The sequence below is a fragment of the Diadema setosum genome, chromosome 9 (assembly GCF_964275005.1).
Source record: "Diadema setosum chromosome 9, eeDiaSeto1, whole genome shotgun sequence".
Classification (NCBI taxonomy): domain Eukaryota; kingdom Metazoa; phylum Echinodermata; class Echinoidea; order Diadematoida; family Diadematidae; genus Diadema; species Diadema setosum.
In genome coordinates, this window is record NC_092693.1 from 32,716,841 (window position 1) to 32,737,861 (window position 21,021).

Consider the following 21,021-nt stretch of genomic DNA (forward strand, 5'->3'; position numbering starts at 1 on the left):
TTTTTGATTGCCTGAACTTGCTAAAAGTTACTTCTTTATCAACATTTCAAGTCCAAGAAATCCAATTTCGATATTATTTTGATGTTGTATATTTGCAGTTCATTTTCTTCATTCATTGCTTGCATTCATAAGGTAGAATAAAAAATAAAAAAACTCCTCTTTCATTTTAGTCCATATTGATCTTACACCTTTGTTTATTTCGAATACAGAATTATCACAATCCTAACTTCATAAGTGATCCAGATATTAGATGAAAGAAAGGAAATATTCTGAAAGGTTAAGGTTCAGTTGTGAGTTTCTTCAGTTTGTCTCCCTCTACTTCGTTAAGATCGCAACTGCTGATCTGTAAATTAACAAACATGTCGGAAGCACGTGGTTCCTTTTCCGACATGTTTGTTAAAATACAGATCAGCAGTTGCGATCATAACAAATTTAATTTGTAGAGGGAGACAAATTGAAGAAGCTCACACCTGATCCATTTATCATTGGCATCATTTTTTTTTTTTTTTTTGGTAGAAAGTTGGATTTTAATCTAAAGTGTTATATTCACGTTTTGGGGGTATTTTCCAAACGAAATTACTCTAGAAATTAAAGAGTAATGATATTGAAACGCAGATCCATACTGACTTTCATAATTATGTGCATGATATAGGCCATTGGAATACATGCAGGCCTCATTAATGAAACCAAGCAGATTAAGCCAGTAATAACTTCAGATAGAAAACGATATCCCACCAAGTTTTCTGCTTAAGCATCATGCCTGTTGCCATTTCAGACCGGAGAAGCTATTGCCAATGTGATGTCCATGCAAATAAACGTGATGTCCATATAACAGCTGGAGGTAAGATAATTAATTTGCGCTGCTGCAAATTTATGAACGATTTCTGATTAAAATATGCATCATAGCAGGGGAAAAGTTCATATCATATTGACACAGCAATACTTTACTACATTCATAATGATCTTCATTGTGAAATTAAGTAGTTGATACCTCTGTTACATGGACATCATACAATTTATTGACCCAACCCGATGGGCTGACTCATATAGCCTGCAACACAAAAAGGGGAAACAAAACTAAACAAAACTAAACAAAAGTCAAACACGTTTATCTATGTATGTTGATAGAGCCTATATACAAGTAAAAATCATTTGACATAGAAATGAAACGAAAAAAAATCCCTTTTGGAGGGTTCGGTGGAAAGACATTTTTGTGCTTCAACCAGGCAATCATTAAAAAGGCCTACTTATTCTCTTTTGCAATTCTTTGGCTGACCATACATTCGGGTATTTTTTTTTTCGTCAATAGGTCTACTCTCCAAGGTCTTCATCAATAGGAAATGCCAGATTTTATCACCTTGTGATTCCAACTGAGTTCGGGAGAAAGGGAAATAGTAACGCCCATTTGTATCCACAGGGAGCGTATTTCTGGTGAGGGAATACTAGTAATAAATAGACCTAATGTTAACAACTTCAATAATGTGGAAAAAAAAAGAATAAACCAAAATGATACAATAGAAAATAATACAACACGGAATTAACGGCACAGGGCATACAGAACTTCAAGTGAAAATCTTTAGAAAGAAAAGTAAGAGGCCTACTAAGTATCTAAAATAAAGTGGACTGTATCTCAGGCAGCATTGAAACGGAATATAGCCTAAAGAAATACATAGCACATGAGGATAATCGTGCACATAACACCCACAATGATTATAAAACAATACAAAGCAATAGTAGGGCTATCTAAATACAAATGTAGTATCTTTTCAGTTGTGATATGTACACCGTCCATAACTCATATTTGTATCAATATCCATGAATCTTTCGTCATTTTTATTGATTAATCCGTATCGATTTTGGACGCAATGCTCTTGCTATAAAAGTGACATGCTAAAACTGAGATCAACTCGCTGCAATAATTTGGTGGAACCCGTAAAAGAAGTATTGGTTTATCATAAGGTCCTTGGAGCGGATTATTGTTTGAGTGATACTACATCCAACTAGATCGGGGGGGGGGGGGGGAGGAAGGAAGGGCGGGTCAAGTGAGGTTGTCTTGTCCGAAGCCAGTGACCCTTCCCCCTGTTGAGAATCATTTTAAATGATATTATTCTGTCATAATGGGAGACTGCGTGCTCCCCCTGTGCTTTCAAATTAGTTTGGTCTTGTGTTATAAGTGAACAGAGAGAAAGGGATAGCTTATGAGACAGAGTTATTACAGAGAGGGAAAAATATGAGAGGAGAAAAGGAAAGAAGAAAATTGAAACAAAAGGGAAATGGAAAGAAGGCGAGATGGGGGTGACTAGAGGGGAAGACGAGAGAAGAAGAGCAAGAAGAAAAAGAAAAGGAGGAGGAAAGAGAAAAAAGAGGAGGAACTGGAACAGAAGGAGAAGGTAGAATTAGATGGAAGAGAATGTAAAATGGAGAATGAGGATAAAGAGGACAGATCTGTGGGGGAGGGCTACTTTTGTCATCTTATTATGACATTAAAATTGTAAAATCTCATGACCTCTAAATGCCAATTTTTTCCTAAAATATTTACCATTCATTTTGTTGTTTTATTTCATTATCATATTGTAATCTTTCATTTTAATCACACTCGTTCCATTGTAAAGATGAATACCAGCTGGTGATAGGCCTATGTAAAAAAAAAAAAAAAAAATGAATAAATAAAATAATAATAACGGATCGGATATTATACTTAGTAGAACACATGAACTTTTCGAAAGCGGTGGATTATTTTACTTTTGAAATATAATGTTATTACGAATTTACCATCCAGTCATTTCATCTAAAATTTTAATATAACTGTCATCGGGATCATTTCATTTTTCATTTCATTTCATTTTATTATATTCTTCTCCTTTTTCCAACAGAACATAACACAGTATAAATTAGGAATCATATCACAATCGTGTACATACATCTTGCAAATGATATCAAATGATACAATAATAAAGTTACATGCATGTATACGCAAAAAAATACAAGGTTATGTTTCAGTTGGAAAAAAAAAAGAACTGAGAGGTCCACTAAAAAGCAAGCTTGTAGATTGTGAACCCCTCAATTACAGAAAAATCTAATGAAATACTTATTTGCATATGCTTAGCCAAGTATAATTTAAGACAAGACGGAACAAAATAGGAGACACACAGCAACATGACACGACTCGACAAAATAGATGGAAAAAAGGAAGGAAGGAAAGAAGAAAGAGAATGCCTACACGCTGATCAAGGAAACAAAAGAGGGAAACGAAAGAAGAAATTGAAGAGGGAATTGAAGAGGTGCTTCAAACAGCAGGTGGCTGCATACAGCCGTGCAGAGATTATGATGGCTATTTCATTATAATAAATTCAGAGATTAATTGATTGATGGTTGGATGATGAACCCTGTGGTTGTTGGGACTTGGTTAATAAAAGCGAAAAATCAGAGAGGGTTTAACAGAAAGGATTTCAACTTCCGCTTAAAAGAGTACAAAGAAGGAGAATTTTTCATTTCGCAACTTAATGAATTCCAGAATCTAGGGCCTGTGTATATAAATGTATTCTGAGCCAATAATGTTCTCAGAAGGGGTAAATGAAACTCAGAAGATTGCCTGGTGGGATAATTATGGAAAAACTGATTCCTTGTAAACATTGAATTGAATATACAGGGAAGTGCATTTGCGTTGAAATTAAACATAAACTGTCCAAGTTGAAGTTGAAATTATGAAGTTATGAAAGGTATGAAATTATGAAGTTATGAAAGGTATGGACGCTGCACAAACAACATTTTTCGGTATGACTAAAGACTACTATAAATGGGGTCATCCGGGAATTCAGTAAAAGGGGAGGCGCCTTTATAAAAATTAAAGGGGGCGCAAGTGTCCCCCTCCATCTTTTCTTTGAATTTCTTTTGTTTAAAAAAATATATATATAAAGAGGGGACGCGCACCCGGTGCGCCCCTTAGATCCGCCACTGCTACATCATTCGATTTGAGGATAAAAATGTAATGTTCATCACAAGAAATTGTGAGTGAAATCTGCCTTAACAGGAGTGATTCTACTGAGGTAAAGTCGACGTTACAATCAAATAGATCGCAGCGCTCTTCTATTCTGTTTAATTTTTAATCTCACTGCAGGCCATCCCAAATCAACACGATGGTGTGAATTACACCTTCATGATCACTCAATCATGAAACCTTCATAACTTATGTACATAGGACCGATTTTATCGAATGATTCTCTCAGTCTTCTTCACGGAAGGCGACACGTTTTCAAAAGTAGGGGGGGGGGTCACTTCAGACTTCTGGTGCCACTTCCGTGTTTCATCAGCTAACAAGCAAAAAAAAAAAGTCTTCAGCGCAAAAACAAAAACGAAACCTTATCACACTTCAAGCTTTCTATCTAGACCTTTATTTCATTCTAGTGGCGCTTGCGCACATCGGGGTAAGAAAAACAAAGTGGGGTGGGGACAAAGTGGTGACACCTTATGTATTCCTTTGTATGGTGTAAAAACGGGGGGGGGGGGTCATGTGTAATGTCATTTTTTTTTTTCAAGTTCACGTCATGCTACGTCGGCGAGAACCGTTCAAATCAGTTCGCAACAGAATACCGCCATCACACGACGACTACATTACAGTCTCTTCTGCAAAATAAGCACCCGCAGCAAAAAATAGTAACAAGGGGCGTTCGGTAATCTACCCTCCTCTCTTGTGTTTGTAGAGAATCCAGGAGATTTTTCCTTGGGACATGAATAGGAAAACTTTGCCTGAATGAAGGATGTACGTTCGCGTGCGGGAGGCGTGTCGGGGAGACTTTAGCGGAGAGGATTTATGGGCGCAGAATCGACGATCTTGTGCAGTGCAAAGAAACGTGTTCTCACGAGAGCACCTGCCGGACTAGCTTGCAGTGTTTGCTCCGTTGCTGCTCCGTGTAGTTGGCCTACAAGGCTGGCACAGTTTGCTGAGCGCCTTCCGCTGCCGATTCGCACTCCACCTTGTTTTCTGACCTCCCTCAACTCGCTCGCTGCTGAGCCGTGATCACCCTTCTGCAGCGGCTTTCACTTTTCGACACGCTGTATGCCCGGATTCTGCAAGACTCGCATCCGCTCTGCAATCAAGAAGGGCATGGCTTCCAAATTCTTCCTGGGACTTACCTATTTTCTGGCTCTCTTCACCTCCCTACTGCTTGGAGCCAATGGAGCAAGTGTCAACAGCGCGGTAAGTGAAAACAATCTGCTCCTCAAATCGTAAATATCACCAGACTGGAAATTGAGGGGATGTTCTGCATGACTGTTGATTTTTAATGATTGACGTTATTTTCATAGTCATACTGTTTTTGATGACCAGTGTAGTCTTGCGAGTAGAACTTGATTAAGCCGAGCAAAAAATATTTTCGATTCATGACAAGCTGTTTTCTACAAGTTGGGTCTTAGATTTATTCACTTCCCGACTTTTTTTTCCAGCGTCAGTGTCGGAAGCAGACTACATTCACTCGTTTTTTTTTTTTTGTTTTTTTTTTTTGTGTGTGTGTGTGTGTGTAACACGCTGTTTACACGCACAAGTGGTGATAAGTGTGCATCCCAGTCATCGGTTGACCCTGAATGAATGAACGACTGCCCATTGGTGGTTTCGCGCCAGTGGCCGCAATTTTCACACGCACTTCCAACAGACGCTCAGGCGCAGACAAGTCGCATGGGAAACATTCGTTTCAATAATGAGCCAGTGTTATGCTGTCTGGTTGAACTGTCAAACTCCATTTCCTCGCACTGTTTATTTTTTGCTCTTTTTCAACTCTTGAGGTCTAGCGCCAATAGGGTCATGATCGCTGTCTGTGGAACTACCCGTATTTTTCAATCCCGATATCTCTCTTTTCTGCGCTGTATATTCGCGTCTCAGCCTCTATAAGATGTGGTTAGTCTGTTGTTGTTCTTTCTATTTTTTTTTTTTTTTTTTTTTTTTTTTTACAACGAAGGAAAGGGTTTGAAGTCAGACTGGCGTAATCCAAATTACAGTGGGATAATTCCACATAGTGCAGTCGAACGATAATTGATCAATTCCTCTGGCGATATTCCACATCATGCTCATCCCAATTATATGTGCAGAAAACATGAAACCACAAGCTTATATGGGCAGAAAACTGAAGTTGACATTAATTTCGGTTGGCCAAATTCATGTGTCTGTAATGGCTGTTGACAACTCGTATGTTTTGCAATTAATCTGTGCATTATAGAGATTGGTAGGGTGAGACTTGCCAAGCTATTTTTTTCTCATATAATATTTTAATATTCGTAACTACCAATGTGTCAATATAACCAAGTGTAGATCTTCGACATTTTATTCGTTCAGGCGAGGTTGCGCCGGAAGGAAAGTATAAACTTGTTTACTTTTATGTTTTTGGTTGTTGATCATGCATTTTATTTGACTATAGCTCAAACAATGCGTGATATGACATTTAATAGGACAAATGGAGGTAAGTCTATATAGAAATCAAAGTTTCAATACAATCAGTTTTAAAGTAAAACAAGTTAGGCCTTTAATTCACCAGGTGGCACGCCATGTTTTCATAAACTATAATGGTATCGATCCCATTCACAAATACGAAATAGATGAGGTGAAATGTTAACTTGATATCCACCTTCAAACTACCACTTTTTTGTAATTGCAGTGTTACTTTATTTATTATTACCCTAATTGTTATTATAGAAATGTTATTGTAACACCTTTATTTTGTAGTTGATGTTCGATGGCGTATTGGCGGTGTTACATTGGTAATGTTTTCTCGACATACAGCTCCACAGAAGAGACCAAGAGACCAGTTCATGTACATGTGCAATCCAGGCTCTTTATTTATTCGAAGAAATATTCACTTCGGAATATGACAGCAATTATAATAATTGTGATAATATCCCAGGCGACGATGGAATATGCCAGATTTAACCGATACAGTATTCGATGTAATAGGTGTAATAGGTACTCCCTATCCGACGGCCATATATCGCCCCTAAAGAGGGATGGCAAGGGAGACCAACGCTTTATGTGTCTTTACCCGAAGAGGGTGAAAGAGAGAACTCATTTTCAAAGCACATGGTCACTTTTATATTACATGTATACTAGAAGGAGGGGCTTAATCTATAATATCCAAATATTCAAAATAGAGGGATTCAAATTATAATAAAATAAAGGTGTAGGTTAATAGTGACCACTATACTCTTTGAACTAAACATACTGCGTGATAACTTAATTTACCGTACTTTTTCCGATTGAATATTAATTAGCCCGAACAGATCGACTTTATTACCCTTAATCCAAGGGTAATGTTCTGAACAAACATTTGCCCGATGTCAGATTTGGGTTGGGAGGCGAAAAGAAATGGTTACAGAAAACTGAATGTTCCATCAATGATCCTAGGGTTCAGTGAAGAATGTGGACGGATGTTTATTTTGTCTGGCATAGTTTTCACCCCCGCATTCTCTCCGACGTGTCGACCCGTGTAGTCATGGGTTATAAGTTGAGTATGTCTGCGCACAACTCGACAAAAATCCACTTAGTCATCAAACTTTAGCTGCGGTAGCCCATTTTAATACTATTTCATCGCCCCACATCTTGGATTCAACAACATTAACAGCCCCTGTCAAGTGAAAGAGTCGCCGTTATCTGCAAGGAATTCTACATTGATTTTTTTAAAAGGATATTCAGGACATTCAGAGCGAAATGCACGCTGTATATAAACAGAGAAACAGACTCGCATGTTACTTTTTAATTTCTAGCTGTCGACACTTTCTTACGAAAATCAGAACTGTCCTGGCTGAGAAATTTGCAGGAAAAAGGTCAAAAAAAAGAAAGAAAAGAAAAGAAAAGAAAAGAAACAGAACAGTCAACACATCAAAAACTAAAATATGCAAGGATACTATACAATTGAACAAACAAACACACACGCACGCACACGCACAGCTTTGACATAATTTTAATATGAAAACAAATGAGAGCAAAAATTAATGTAACACACTGTATCAGCAAGCTGTATAAATTTGTAGACCGTCTAAAAGCAAAAACAAATTAGCTATTTTACTTACAAATAAGTGCAAAGGAATTATTATTATTATTATTATTATTATTTTCATAGGACTTTCCGACACACCATTCACACGCACCCACAAAGAACTTAGATGCAAAGCAGAATCAGAAATGGAAACAACCATCCCACACGTAATATTACCCTCCAAAATGAATGAATGAATGAATGAATGAATAAATAAATGAATAAATAAATAAATAAAAAGGTGCCTAGATAAATAGCTGAAAATTATCTCAATCTCCTACCTATATACGCAGGTCGTACCGCAATGTGGGCATTTTTATTACTGTGAGATCTTTAATAATTATAATAATAATAATAATAATAATAATAATAATAATAATAATAATAATAATAATAATAATGATAATGATAATAATGATAATAATAATAATAAGGTCTTATTTGCCCAGGGTAGCCTCTTCAGTGTTGCCACTGCTCTACCAGAGGGCCCTGCTATTATTATTACCCTATAGCGTTGCCAGGTACCCATTTATACACCTGGGTCGAGAGGGACACAGTGGGTAAAAACATCTCGTCCAAGGACGTACAGCACTGGGCGGGATTCGAACTCGGGTCCTCCGATCGGGAGTCGGGAGTCTTATCCATTATGCCACAACTAAGCATGTGTATTTCCTGATACTATGAACAATTAGGCCTACTCCGTACGTCAATATGATGATGATGCTTTGACAATTCGTTTACTTTCTACAACATTTTTAAGTGCGTGATTATAACAAAATAAAGACCAGACAGGAAAAAACGCAGTTGGAGCTACACGCGCCCACACACACACACACACACACACACACACACACACACACATTATACATGATTATATACTATATATGTATATATACACACAATACATGTATATATATATACATATATTATATTTTATTTATTTTTCGGCGAGACGCTCGAAAATTTGTGTGCAGAAATAAACCGTTGGTGATACAGCATGAACTTTGTTCCAGTTTTGTTACTTATCTTTTTATCTTGCCAACACGTGGATTACCTAATCAACATATATTATATAATATATATATATATATATATATATATATATATATATATATATATATATATATATATATATACGTATACATACAATTTCCTTGTATGTTATTCATTTTAATCTCACCCATGAAGGGTAGCAAAGTGATCGGATAGTGCAGGTAGTTTTGAGCTCCCATGACCTCCCCGGTTAGCGCGTTTGGCGCCAAGCTACTTTGGATATTCTTACATGAGATGTAAACGGGGCAGCGTTCGTAAGACCTCTCTGCACGGATTGGTTCCAAGTTCCTTCCTTATATAGCATGACTGGTAAAGAGAATTAGGTCATAAGGCAGACAGTACAATAACCACCGAAGGTTTGCGCCAGTTTCGTATTGTAGCTGTCTGAGTCGGTGCATGTATCAGCATTACCGAAAGACATTTCAAATGTGAAAACAATCCACCACAGACACCTGTCAATCTCTATACACCTGCCAGCTCCTAAAAAGGTCTTGCTTTAAAAGACTCTCTTTAACTGTACAGCAGCCAGATAACTAGAATGGTACAGTAACGGATGGGTGATGAACCTTTCCTCACCTATCGACACCTACCCTCACCCCATGAACGAACTTACATTCGGCCTTGTAGCCTTACTAGCCTTGCGGGAATCATGCCTATATGGTCTACTTGGTTGCCATCCAAGAGGGACTGAAAAAAAGGGGGGAGATGGGTGTGTTGCGGGCATGAAATGGAGAGTTATAGGTAGGCCTATAGCTAAACTAGAATCAAGCAAGATTCAGCTGTGTATCTTCCGCGATAACTCGGTGATAATTGCTCCACAACACTCTCATTCCATGTATCACAAGGCTACATTACAGGAGAGTGTTTCAGTCGCATCCATGAGTGTCATGATATTATTATGTAATTGTAATAATATATAATCCCCATCAGGCATGTTATCGCTTTTTAATGCCAAGTGTAACAAATCCTCTTGATGGTTAGACACTGGTATCAAATTTCATGTCTATTTGCTAACGAACGGTACGTCCAGGGAGGGGCCACCCCACCCCCCCCCCCCAGCACCGTCATATTTTCATTCAAAGAGGTAGGAGAGCCCCCCCCCCCCCGTGATTCCCTCAATCCTGTGTTCAAGTTGAGGCAGTTAAGTTTTTACTCTATAGTGTAGTTATTTATAAACGCACGCAGGAAACATTTGGGAATAATATTCTCATGTCTCAAAGCCATACCGGAAGCATGATTGCCTATACAAACTAATCAAAACCACATCAAGGACACATTGCACTCATAACCTCGTCTAGAATTCAGAGCAGGTTATGGATTTATTGACTCACCGCATTGCCATTGAGTCAAATGCGCACAAATTTGATAGAGAAACCTATGAGCAGGTTATAATGATGTGGTACGCAGAGGGTTAAAGACGAAGTTATGTTAATGAAACCGATGAGATCAAAGCAAACTTCAAAACAAAGTAATAACTCAGTGGCAAGGGGTTATTTAGAAGCTTAGTGGGAAGCCTCTTTCATGTTATTGAGTACGACAATTTGTTATACTAAAGTAGTAAAAAAAAAAAACCACCCCAATGTATGACTACAAAGACTTCAAGAAAAGTTTAATATTCTGATTTTCTGTTCTGATGTTATCACTAAAAGCCCAATTGCACGATACGCACTTAATTGCTTTTCCGTGTACCAGTACTGGACCATAATCGTTTTCGCCTTGACGAATCTAGAAGGAATAACATTCACGCCCAATGCAAACCAGATGAGAAGGTATCAGCTAGGTCACAGTCGCATGGCCAGAACATGTTGGTGTAGGCCCATTTGTATCACAATGTTACTTGATTTTGATGTTCAAATTGCCCGTATCAAACAGTATAGGCTATTATATAGCCTGACATTTCACAACCTCATGTATATGTTGTTAGAAAAACTGAAATGCGATAAAAATCTTCTTGTTGACAAGTATACATCTTTTTGTTTGCTTTTTCAAAGACTTTCCTTGATGACTTCTGGTAAAATGGACTGCCGCTCTTCCCATCATTTGCCCTCTCTCACTTTTCAGCACTCCCAGAAGCGGGTAAATGAAATTACAATCGGATGTACGTAGCGCCAGCGGTGACATTAATTTGTGAAGCCGATTTCTGGCCAAATGCTCTTCATATTCAATTTGAAATTCGGGCTTATGACACGGAGCACAATATTTTGCCCGGGCCTAATCTACGGCTTATGGGACGTATTCTGTGTAGATGGATAGCAGAATACCAGACTTTATGCTATGTATTCATTTTTGTCTCGCCCACCGGAGGTGAAGGCGAGACTAAGGGATCCAAGTGGCGTCCGTCCGTCGTCCGTCCGTCGTCCGTCCGTCGTCCGTCGTCCGTCCGTCGTCCGTCGTCCGTCACAAATGTTAAAGTTTACCTGCAAGACTCTCTTATGATGTATAACTTGGCAACTGTTACAGCAATGGCAGCCACACTTGGGTGATAGAAGCACTAGGGGTATCTTCATGTTATGGTGTGGTCGGAGGTCATGTGATGATGTCAAAGGTCATTTGAGGTCATATATTGAAGAGTATGTGCAAGACTCTCTTTTCTATGTTAAAGTTTACCTGCAAGACTCTCTTTTGACAAATAACTTCACATAAGTTGCTTGGATTGCAACCTAACTTGGGTCATAGATGCACTGGGGGTACCTTCATGTTATGGTGCCGTTGGAGGTCACAGGATAAGGTCAAAGGTCATTTGAGGTCATGCGTTAAAGTTTACTTGCAAGACTCTCTTATCACACGTAACTCGACACATGTTGCTACAATGGCAATCAAACTTGGGTGATGGGTGCACTGGGGGTACCTTGATGTTATGATGCCGTAAGGGGTCACATGATAAGGTCAAAGGTCATTTGAGGTCACACGTTAAAGTTTACTTGCAAGACTCTCTTATCACACGTAACTCAGCACATGTTGCTACAATGGCAATCAAACTTGGGTGATGGTAGATATCTCTTGGGAAGTTGAAGGTAACCACAAGGTCAAAGGTTACAGACAGGGGTCAACGAACTTTTAGGGCCCAATGTTAAGTTTTTAGGGAGCATTTCGTTTATGGCTCATAACTTTTGATCCCTCTGTCCGTTTGTGACCAAACTTGGATGGAAGATGTCCCTTGGGGAGGTGAAGGTCGTCACAAGGTCAAAGGTCATAGACAGGGGTCAACAAACTTTTAGGGCCCAATGTTATGTTTTTAGGGCGTGTTTTGATTGTGGCTCATAACTTTTGATCCCTATGTCCGTTTGTGACCAAACATGGACGGTAGATGTCCCTTGGAGAGTTAAAGGTCATCACAAGGTCAAAGGTCACAGAAAGGGGTCAACAAATTTTTAGGGCTCAATGTTAAGTTTTTATGGCGCATTTCGATTATGGCTCATTACTTTTGATCTCTTTGTCCGTTTGTGACCAAACTTGGATGGTAAATGTCCCTTAGGGTGTTGAAGGTCACCACAAGGTCAAAGGTCATAAGCAGGTCAATTAACTTCTGGGAATTATAAAAAATATTAATTCCTTGTACGCGAATGGGCGAGACACAATTTGGCGATTGCCTTGTTGTTTTGTTTTGTACTTGATTCATCATCTGTTTTAGAATCACTCGTCACCACATTCAACTTAAGAATAAATGCCATGTCCTATTCAAATTTATGTGAACAACCATTGTTATGATCATTATCATGATTATTAATGGCATTACTATTATCATTATTATCATTATCATCAATGTTATTATTTCAAAAATAGTATACAAAGTAATGGTATAGTAGTAGTAATAATAACAATAATATTAATAATATCAATGATGATAATAATTATGATAATAATAATGTTATTGAATTGGTGTCCATCAACGGGAGGCTATAATTATGTCCTCCAAATTAAATGCCAATAACCAGCCTACAAAAATAAATCTGTCCACTCTTTGACAGGTCCTTCAGATGAATGAATTTAGAGAGGGAAAATATCAAAAGCATAACAACAACAACAACAGCAACAACAACAACAACAAATCTAACAAAGACCTGAAGACAGAAACTGAAAAAAAAAAGCTTCCAAAGGAGATATGCGTTTGAGCTTATGAAGTTTACGCGGGAGCCAAGGAGCACATAACGTGCGATGATTGTGTAGTCATTATAATGATATAAAAACAACCGACGTAAGAATGTTAAGCAGTATAATCAATGCTAAGTATTGTTAAATATAGACAAAATGTGAACAATAATCTGCTTACTGGTATTTCATGTGATATTTAATTACTGAAAAGAATCTTGATTTATGTGTAAAATTGTGTTGGAAGAAAAATAAAACAAACAAACAAACAATAGTCACAATAAAATTGTTCTTATAATAGATAAAGATATATCCTTTAAAGGGACTGTACAGTACTGGTTGAGGTGGGGATTCATGTTTTAAACATTAAAGGGATTGTATAGTTTTGGTTGAGACCTAATTTCAGGTTTCTAACATTTTTTGGTGAGATAATGAGAAACCTCTTATGAAATATGAAAGGGCATGTAATTCCATGAGGAATTTAACGTTTATTTGATGAAAATCGGTTTTGAAATGACTGAGATATCCAAAACGGAGCGATTCTAATAAAGTGTGGGACCCACACTTTATTGCGATCGCTTTGTTTTACTTTGTTTTTGGATGTTTCAGTCATTCCAAACCCAATTTTCATCAAATATACTTTGGATTCCTCTTAAACTGGTATGCTCTGTACTATTTTATAAGTGTTTTCTTGGTATCTCGCAAAAAGTTAAAAGCCCAATTCTCATCTCCACCAACACTCTACTATCCCTTTAATAAGTGAGATATTGAGAAACCTTATATGAAATATGAAAGAGCATGTAATTTTAAGAAGGATTCAATGTTTATTTGATGAAAATTGGTTTTTAAATTGCTGAGATATCCAAAAAAGTGGTAATAATAAAAGGCGACAGGCCACCCCTTTTCTTATAGGATCTCTTTGTTTCACCTTGTTTTTGGATATCTCAGCCATTTCAAAACCGATGTTCATCAAATAAACTTTTGATACCCCTTAGAATTGCATGTTCTTTGACATTTCATAGAGTGGTTTCTGAATATCTCGCAAAACGTTATAAACTGAATCCTCACCTCGACCAGAACTGTACACACCCTTTAACATTTTAGACTTTACTGTGAATTTTTGATATTATGGAAGGAGGTTTGATGATACAACTGACCTATAGGTGCCTACTAATGTGATAACTCGAACATTTTTTAAGCACTGCTCCCAATGGTAAACGGTACCTTTGAAAATAAATTGATTTATTTAAATGAGAGAGAGAGAGAGAGAGAGAGAGGGAGAAAAAAAAAGATTTCGTCGCGTTATCCCTCCACATCGACAAGTTAAGGAACACTGTTGACTGGACTTCGTTGATCCGGAGTTTGATTCCTGTCTGCGCCGAGTACGTCCTTGAACATGGTGTATTTCGGATGTATGCATATATCGTATTTGTATTGTGCGTGCGTGCGTGTGCGTTACGCCGGAGTTGGGAAAGAAGTGGATTTGTTCCCACCTCCATGCTGTGACGGACACGAATAAAATGGCGATATTTGATTCATCGGCAGAAAAAAATACAATTGCCATAGTGGTTCATTCTATTCTCCTATGATGTGTGGTATTTTCAATATGTCATGACTTCCCTCCTTAAACTCTACTGATTTAGTCACGTTCCATATTAATGGTACTGTACTGTATAATAAGTGATTATTATTTCACGTTGACGGATTTCTGTTTTTTCTTTTCGGATTATTCCCTCATCCTTCTCCCCCTTCCGAATAAAGGGAAAAAGAAAAGAAGTATAAGATAAATTGTGTGCCACAGACGAAAAAAAAAAAGGGGGGGGGGGGGTGAGTTGGCGCTGATATACGGCGACCCCCAGCCCCGGGAACAACGTAGACCCCATTGCTGTCACTCCGCACACTCCGTGGTGTCGTTAAAATCGACCGTTGAGAATCAGTTATGGTTATGGCAAGGGTGACGTGGTCTCAGGAGCAAGTGTTGTCTAGAAAAGCGATAGATACTCACCAGAAGAAGATAAGTATGTTTATGGGGGTGGTAGGATTGTGGAGGTTGTTTCGCGAACAGAACTAGATTTCATCTTTATCTTTATCTTCATAATAATAGACACAACATTTTAGATAGGCCCCGAATATCACATTTCGTTCAATGCATTTGCAGGCATTTGTACTTGCCTATGACATTGGTGTGTTCACCTCAGCATACCTCTTGCTACCCCCTCCCCTCCCCAGTTCCGGAGCAGGAAGATAGTCGAATGGAAGAGATGTTTTACTGTCAAACGTACCACCCAGCTTTGTTGTATAGATTTCGTCATTTACCGTTTGGAAAATGTGAAGCTTCAGGAAGAGTTTCCTGTCTGTTTCTACTGTTCTTTAATATCAATATCATGGTTGATTGCCCCTCGTAAAACTTGAATGAATAGAAACTTATGATCTGAAAACTGAAGACTGAACGGAAAGCATAGGTTTGTCATTCCACCTGGAGATTTAGTCACGTGACAGGGAAAGCCTTGACAGCATTCCTCAATCACATGACGTTACGGAGGATGTCAGTCGGATGGAACACGTCTTCCGAGCTATACGTACTTTGTATACCAGACAAGAAGAAGTCAAGTAAGAAGTCGGCGACATGGGGAACACACATGCCTCCGTCATCATGCTGCGGTCGAAAGAGACAATCATGCGCTCGCCACACGTGTCATCTGGCGCTTGGTGCTGCGTCATGTTCTCCCCAGCGCATCACCAGGGGGGAATTTCCCCTTCCCCAAATTGTTTCACCCCAACATCACCTGCTTTTGACAAGCGTTGACGAGAACGTTGCCAAGCTCCGTGGTAGCGCCACAGTCATGTCTCGGTCTCCCCTGCGCTGTAGGATAATCGACCCTTACTAAGTAACGTTGTCTTTCGAAGGACAAAACCAAATCAAACCAACAAACTGAGTAATTTCTCCATTACGAACATGCTTTATGTAGGTACCACATCACATCATTCGCAGTGGTAATGTTGCGAACACAAGGGCAACTCGATACCCATCGGGGATGTCTTGGGATAAGAATGGGAGGAATTTGTCTTCAATGCCTTGTGTAAAGTGCAATGACATAATGTGCTCCAATTGACTGAAATGCATGCAATGGACACGTCATGACTATAGTAGAGGTCGTATTTCTTAATTGAGGTTTTAACATCATAAATGTGTTTTTGATGATATTTGCCCCTACATCATATGAGAAATTGCACATTGAAGGGTTGTAAAGCTTCTTAAAGGAACACTTTGAAAAAAAATGATGCCCTTTATAGGGTTTTTCAAAAATAGATCTTGCAGTGTTGATTAGTTCTTCATAAGATCAATACATAGATGCAGGCAGTTATCCTTATCATCACCTTATTGCTTACAAAGTACTGTAAAAGACTTTGATTTATCAAACAAATGAACTTTATGTATTTTGAACTATTTCAGTGGTAGCCAAAACAAAGAAATACATTAAAATACCACAATCATTCAAAGTTGTGTGATACTGATTACTACTATACAATATGTACTAAGATCTAGTACCACAAGAACACAAGAAGAAAACAAATTGTAGTCAAGCAAAGTTAGGGGGAGGGTAGGGGGTAGAGGGAGAGGGTAGGGGGTAGAGGAGGAGGGGGTAGAGGAGGGAAGGAGAGGGGGATGAATTTTGAATGAGTGCTGCTTCACTAGTTATATACAGTTCCATGTGACACGTTTATGGCTTCAGACGGTGCAAAATTATCCAATATTGTGTAAAACGACATTAATGAAGGATTTAAAAGCAGTATGTACCTAAGGGGAAAAAGAAATTAAAATGACAATATCCATATCAAATAATCCATTTATGCGAAACATAGCGATTGAAAGCACATGATCCTCCATTTCATCCTTACAAGCTATCTTCAACGTTTCTGTAGACAAGGAGTAAAATACAAAGACGAGATCATTGGATGGAATATTGAATAGACCTGATTTCTGCGAGATAAATCGTCCCGTGTATAATGGCATTAAGAAGCGGGCTGATGAAGTAGATTGTGTCTAAGCTAAAAAAGCCCTCATAGTTGACAGATGAATAGGAGTATTGCTGACAAAGAAAAAGTTCCCCGAAAAAGAATGATTGAATACAAATTATATTTATAGATCGTGACACAATGTCATTTTCTTGTAGGTAGGCCTATATAAATCTCGCGAAGCTGTTTTTACTAATTGAATGGTATAGGCCTAAATGTAGCCTTCCTCCGTCGCAGAAATAGAATATTGTATGAAAGAGTTTCGTCAGGAAAACTGTATTTTGGTGGGAGAAGAGTATCTGATGTGGTATAAAGCTAATAACCTAAAACCAGCAAAGTACCAAGGCAAGAGCTATTTTGTTATGCCTCATATCAAATTCCATACCTTTGAGTATGTCATCAGTGTTTATGCCTGCGTTTTCAGTGATCCCCGCAGTCAGTCATATCACACAGCTGTGATAATCCAATTGCTTCCCTTTTCCTGTGGTTAAGATAATCGTATAAGGTTATGATTCTGCTCATGTGATTGTATAACGCCCGGCCGTCTCACGCAGCAGTACCATGTGCACAAGATCAAAGCCTAAAACGACAGCATCAATTATACAGACAAACATCTAATATCACCGAGAAATAAATCTCCACAGAGACGTATGTAGACATGTGTAGTGAAAATGTCCAAAAAGTCGAATAAACTTTTGTATTTCACAACCAAATAAACCAACGTGTTTCACTTCAATCCCAAGACTTCAGAAATCCTTAAGAGACTAAGATGTAACTACTCAAAATTTGAATGTGTTTTCTGAATCTAAAGGGCTTTTTACACTTGTAAATTTTTGCTTAGCCCCGGACTATCGGTGGGGCTAAGGGGGGGGGGGGGGCCTTAGCCCCACCGTTGGTACGGGACTATCCTTATCCCACTTTCTGTTTACACTCGTTTTTGCCAAAGTGGGCTAGCCCCACCGATAGTACGGTACTATCTGGCCCTGCAAAATAGCAGGGGTTAGCACCGCAATTGCGGTGCCAAGCAAGTGAGTGTAAACAGAACGAAAAAATAATCCTGGGCTAAGCAACGGAGACGAAGTCCGACCCTCACTGACCCATCAGAAACGAGGTAATCAAGTGCTGCCGGTGCGTGCGTGTACGTGTACAGTACACAGCGTAATTATGAATATTCATGTGGTTTGGAAAGTCCGGGGCTAAGAAATACGAGTGTAAAAAGGTCAGTTTTCTCCTTAGCCCCGGACAAGAGATAGTACGGGACTAATTGGCGAGTGTAAAAAGCTGAAAAAATTGGTACGGGACTAACGATAATCCTGGGTCAGAGAAAGTCCGGGGTTAAGAAACACAAGTGTAAAAAGCCCTTATGTAGCGCCTACTCTAAAACAAGAAAAGTCCCTTTTACTTATTTAAAGGGAAAGGGACTCGATCGTCTCCCGGTGAACTGCACTTTGTAAAGGCCCGGTCCCACTGCACTTACGGATGCAAAGAGGATGTAAAGCGTACAAAAAATCTTGCCATCCGTTGGAAAACGCTACGAATCCGCTGTGTACCCATCGCATACGTGTTTCATCCGCTCTATCCATCGAGCATCCGTCCACTGTGATTTCATCCGCGCAAAAAGTTTTAAGCTGCTTAAAACTTTTAGAACGGATGAACTTTCCGCTGTGTACGATGTAAATCCGCGACATACGAGCAACAAACGTTGTATGTCCGTGCGGCATCCCTTAAACGTCCGCTGCATCCTTTCTGCATCCTCTGGGCATCCTCGCAACTCACATCCGCTGCAGCTAAAAACGGAAAGAGGGAGGAAAGATATGGTACGTGGAACGTCTTTACATCGTTAATAGCACGTTAATAGAAAGGATGTAAGCGTATGCATCTCGTATCTAAAGCATTTCGAAAGCATCCCCTGTGCATCCGCTCTGCATCCGCTCTGCATCCACTCTGCATCCGCTTTTTCTGCTATGCGTCCGTTTCGCAATTATCTCCGGTAACCAATTCGGAGCTGTCATCCCCTTCCATCCGCTTTCATCCGCTAGGCTTCCGATGAACATCCGTTTGACATCCCCACTACATACTACCCACGTCCGTTCTATTTCCGTTCTGTTACCGCCAATTTTCGCCAATTTTGTCAATTTCTGGAGCGGATGAAAGTGGATGAAGCCATCCCCGAAATTTTGCTCGTCCGCTGTGTCCTTTCTGCATACGCTTTGTGTCCGTCGGCCAGTGGGACCGGGCCTTTAAAGAACTCCTCTACAGCTAGTTAGTCTGTTATCGAGCTGCTATTACTGATTTTTCATAATTTTCCCTCGATTTACTTTCTCATCTTTGGTACGACAAAGTTATGGGATTGGGTTTGGTCCAAGTTTATTTACTTGTTTCAAACGTTGGCCAAAGTTGTAGTCTTTGTCAAAGTCCATTTTTCTTTATTATCAATCGAGTGAAGGAAAAAAGGAACGTCACAAGGCGTATAAAACAGTTAGTGGGTCTTTTAAACAGGCTACCAACGTCTCCTCTCGCATCCCTGGATGATAGAATAAAATTCTTGAAAGGTAATCTCCGGGAAGGAAGGCGTCGATATTTTCAGCAAAGAGCAGAGAGCAGGAACAGATCTCAGCCCCCCCCCCCCCCCCCACCTCCTCCTCCTCCTCCTCAATCCAGCCTCTGGCATGTGCAACATGAATGATATGTGAAAGTCTTTCAACATCACGGGCAAATTGGCATGGAGTGCTCGAAATCCCAATGGAGGCATAAATTACGCTATGCACTTGAGATTAATATAAAGGATATCCTCTTTCGAAACAAAGAGTTCTACCCTCATAAACCGAAACAGAATTAGTAAGGAGAAATAGAGGAGACAAGAAAAGAAAAGAGGAGTAAAAGAGGGAGGGGGGGGGGGAGGGGCTCCTCTTCAAATCAGCAACATGTCGAGTTTGTGTAGCTACAGGTTGCACCGCAGGGCATCAGTTCAAGTCAACTGGAAATGATCTGAAAACGTGCCTGATTTAGTGTGTGGAATCATGATTACCCCCAAGGAAAAAAAAAGATACTATAAAAAGTATACTTTAAAGGGTGATTGCTAGATCGATTTCTTGAGCTAGTGTCTTTTAATGTTGTAAGATGACCCCAGAAGAAAGGGATACTGACGTCCATCTTTTCCAATCAACCTCAAAGTTCATACTCGGTCTTCAAAATTACAAACAAACAAACTGACTGTTAACTGACGATCAAAAGCAACTTTCACTGGCAGGTAAATACTATTTAATAGTTCGAAGATCATCTCAGCTGCATCTTCCTTGATATTATGTAGGCCTACCTCATGTGGGACTGAATTGAATAGGTTTTAATATTATGTTTGAAATAATATATGTTTGAAATATGCAAGAAGTTGATCAGTTTGTTTGACACCAACAGTTCTGATGCCAACTGCCATCTGTGGAGGAAATTGCTCTGAGAGGATACGAAGGCTAATCAAAATCCATATCTGCAAAGCTATTACCAGTGATTACAAGACGGTAAACATCGATGGAAGTTGATATGATAATGTGCGCATGTATACTTCCGTCCCTGGCCTGCGATATGATGGGTTTTAAGATGATGCATGATAGATCCCTTAATACGACATTCCCGCTCGGAACCAGAGGTTAACTCTTGTCGAGGAAGGATGGTATTATCACGATCATTGCAATGTTCGGTGTCTGATAACATCAGCTATCTCTCAAATACATTTTCCATATACATCTCTCTCCCTCTCCCTCTTTTCGATGAGATATTGTTTGTCTGATCTCGGATGTGATATAGTCGATGATAAGGATTACAAACGAATTTGCAGCCAAGGGGCATG

At 39.2% G+C, this 21,021-nt stretch overlaps 1 protein-coding gene across 1 annotated transcript in view; it reads left to right on the forward strand.

The window, feature by feature from the left end:
• The first annotated feature begins 4,868 nt into the window (after positions 1-4,868).
• LOC140232811 (uncharacterized) overlaps positions 4,869-21,021 on the forward strand; it is a 129,354-nt gene continuing 113,201 nt past the window's right edge. Inside the window, exon 1 of the mRNA XM_072312928.1 lies at positions 4,869-5,197. Within this exon, the coding sequence (XP_072169029.1) occupies positions 5,057-5,197 (141 nt within the window). The 5' untranslated portion in view covers positions 4,869-5,056. The remainder of the gene's footprint in view (positions 5,198-21,021) is intronic.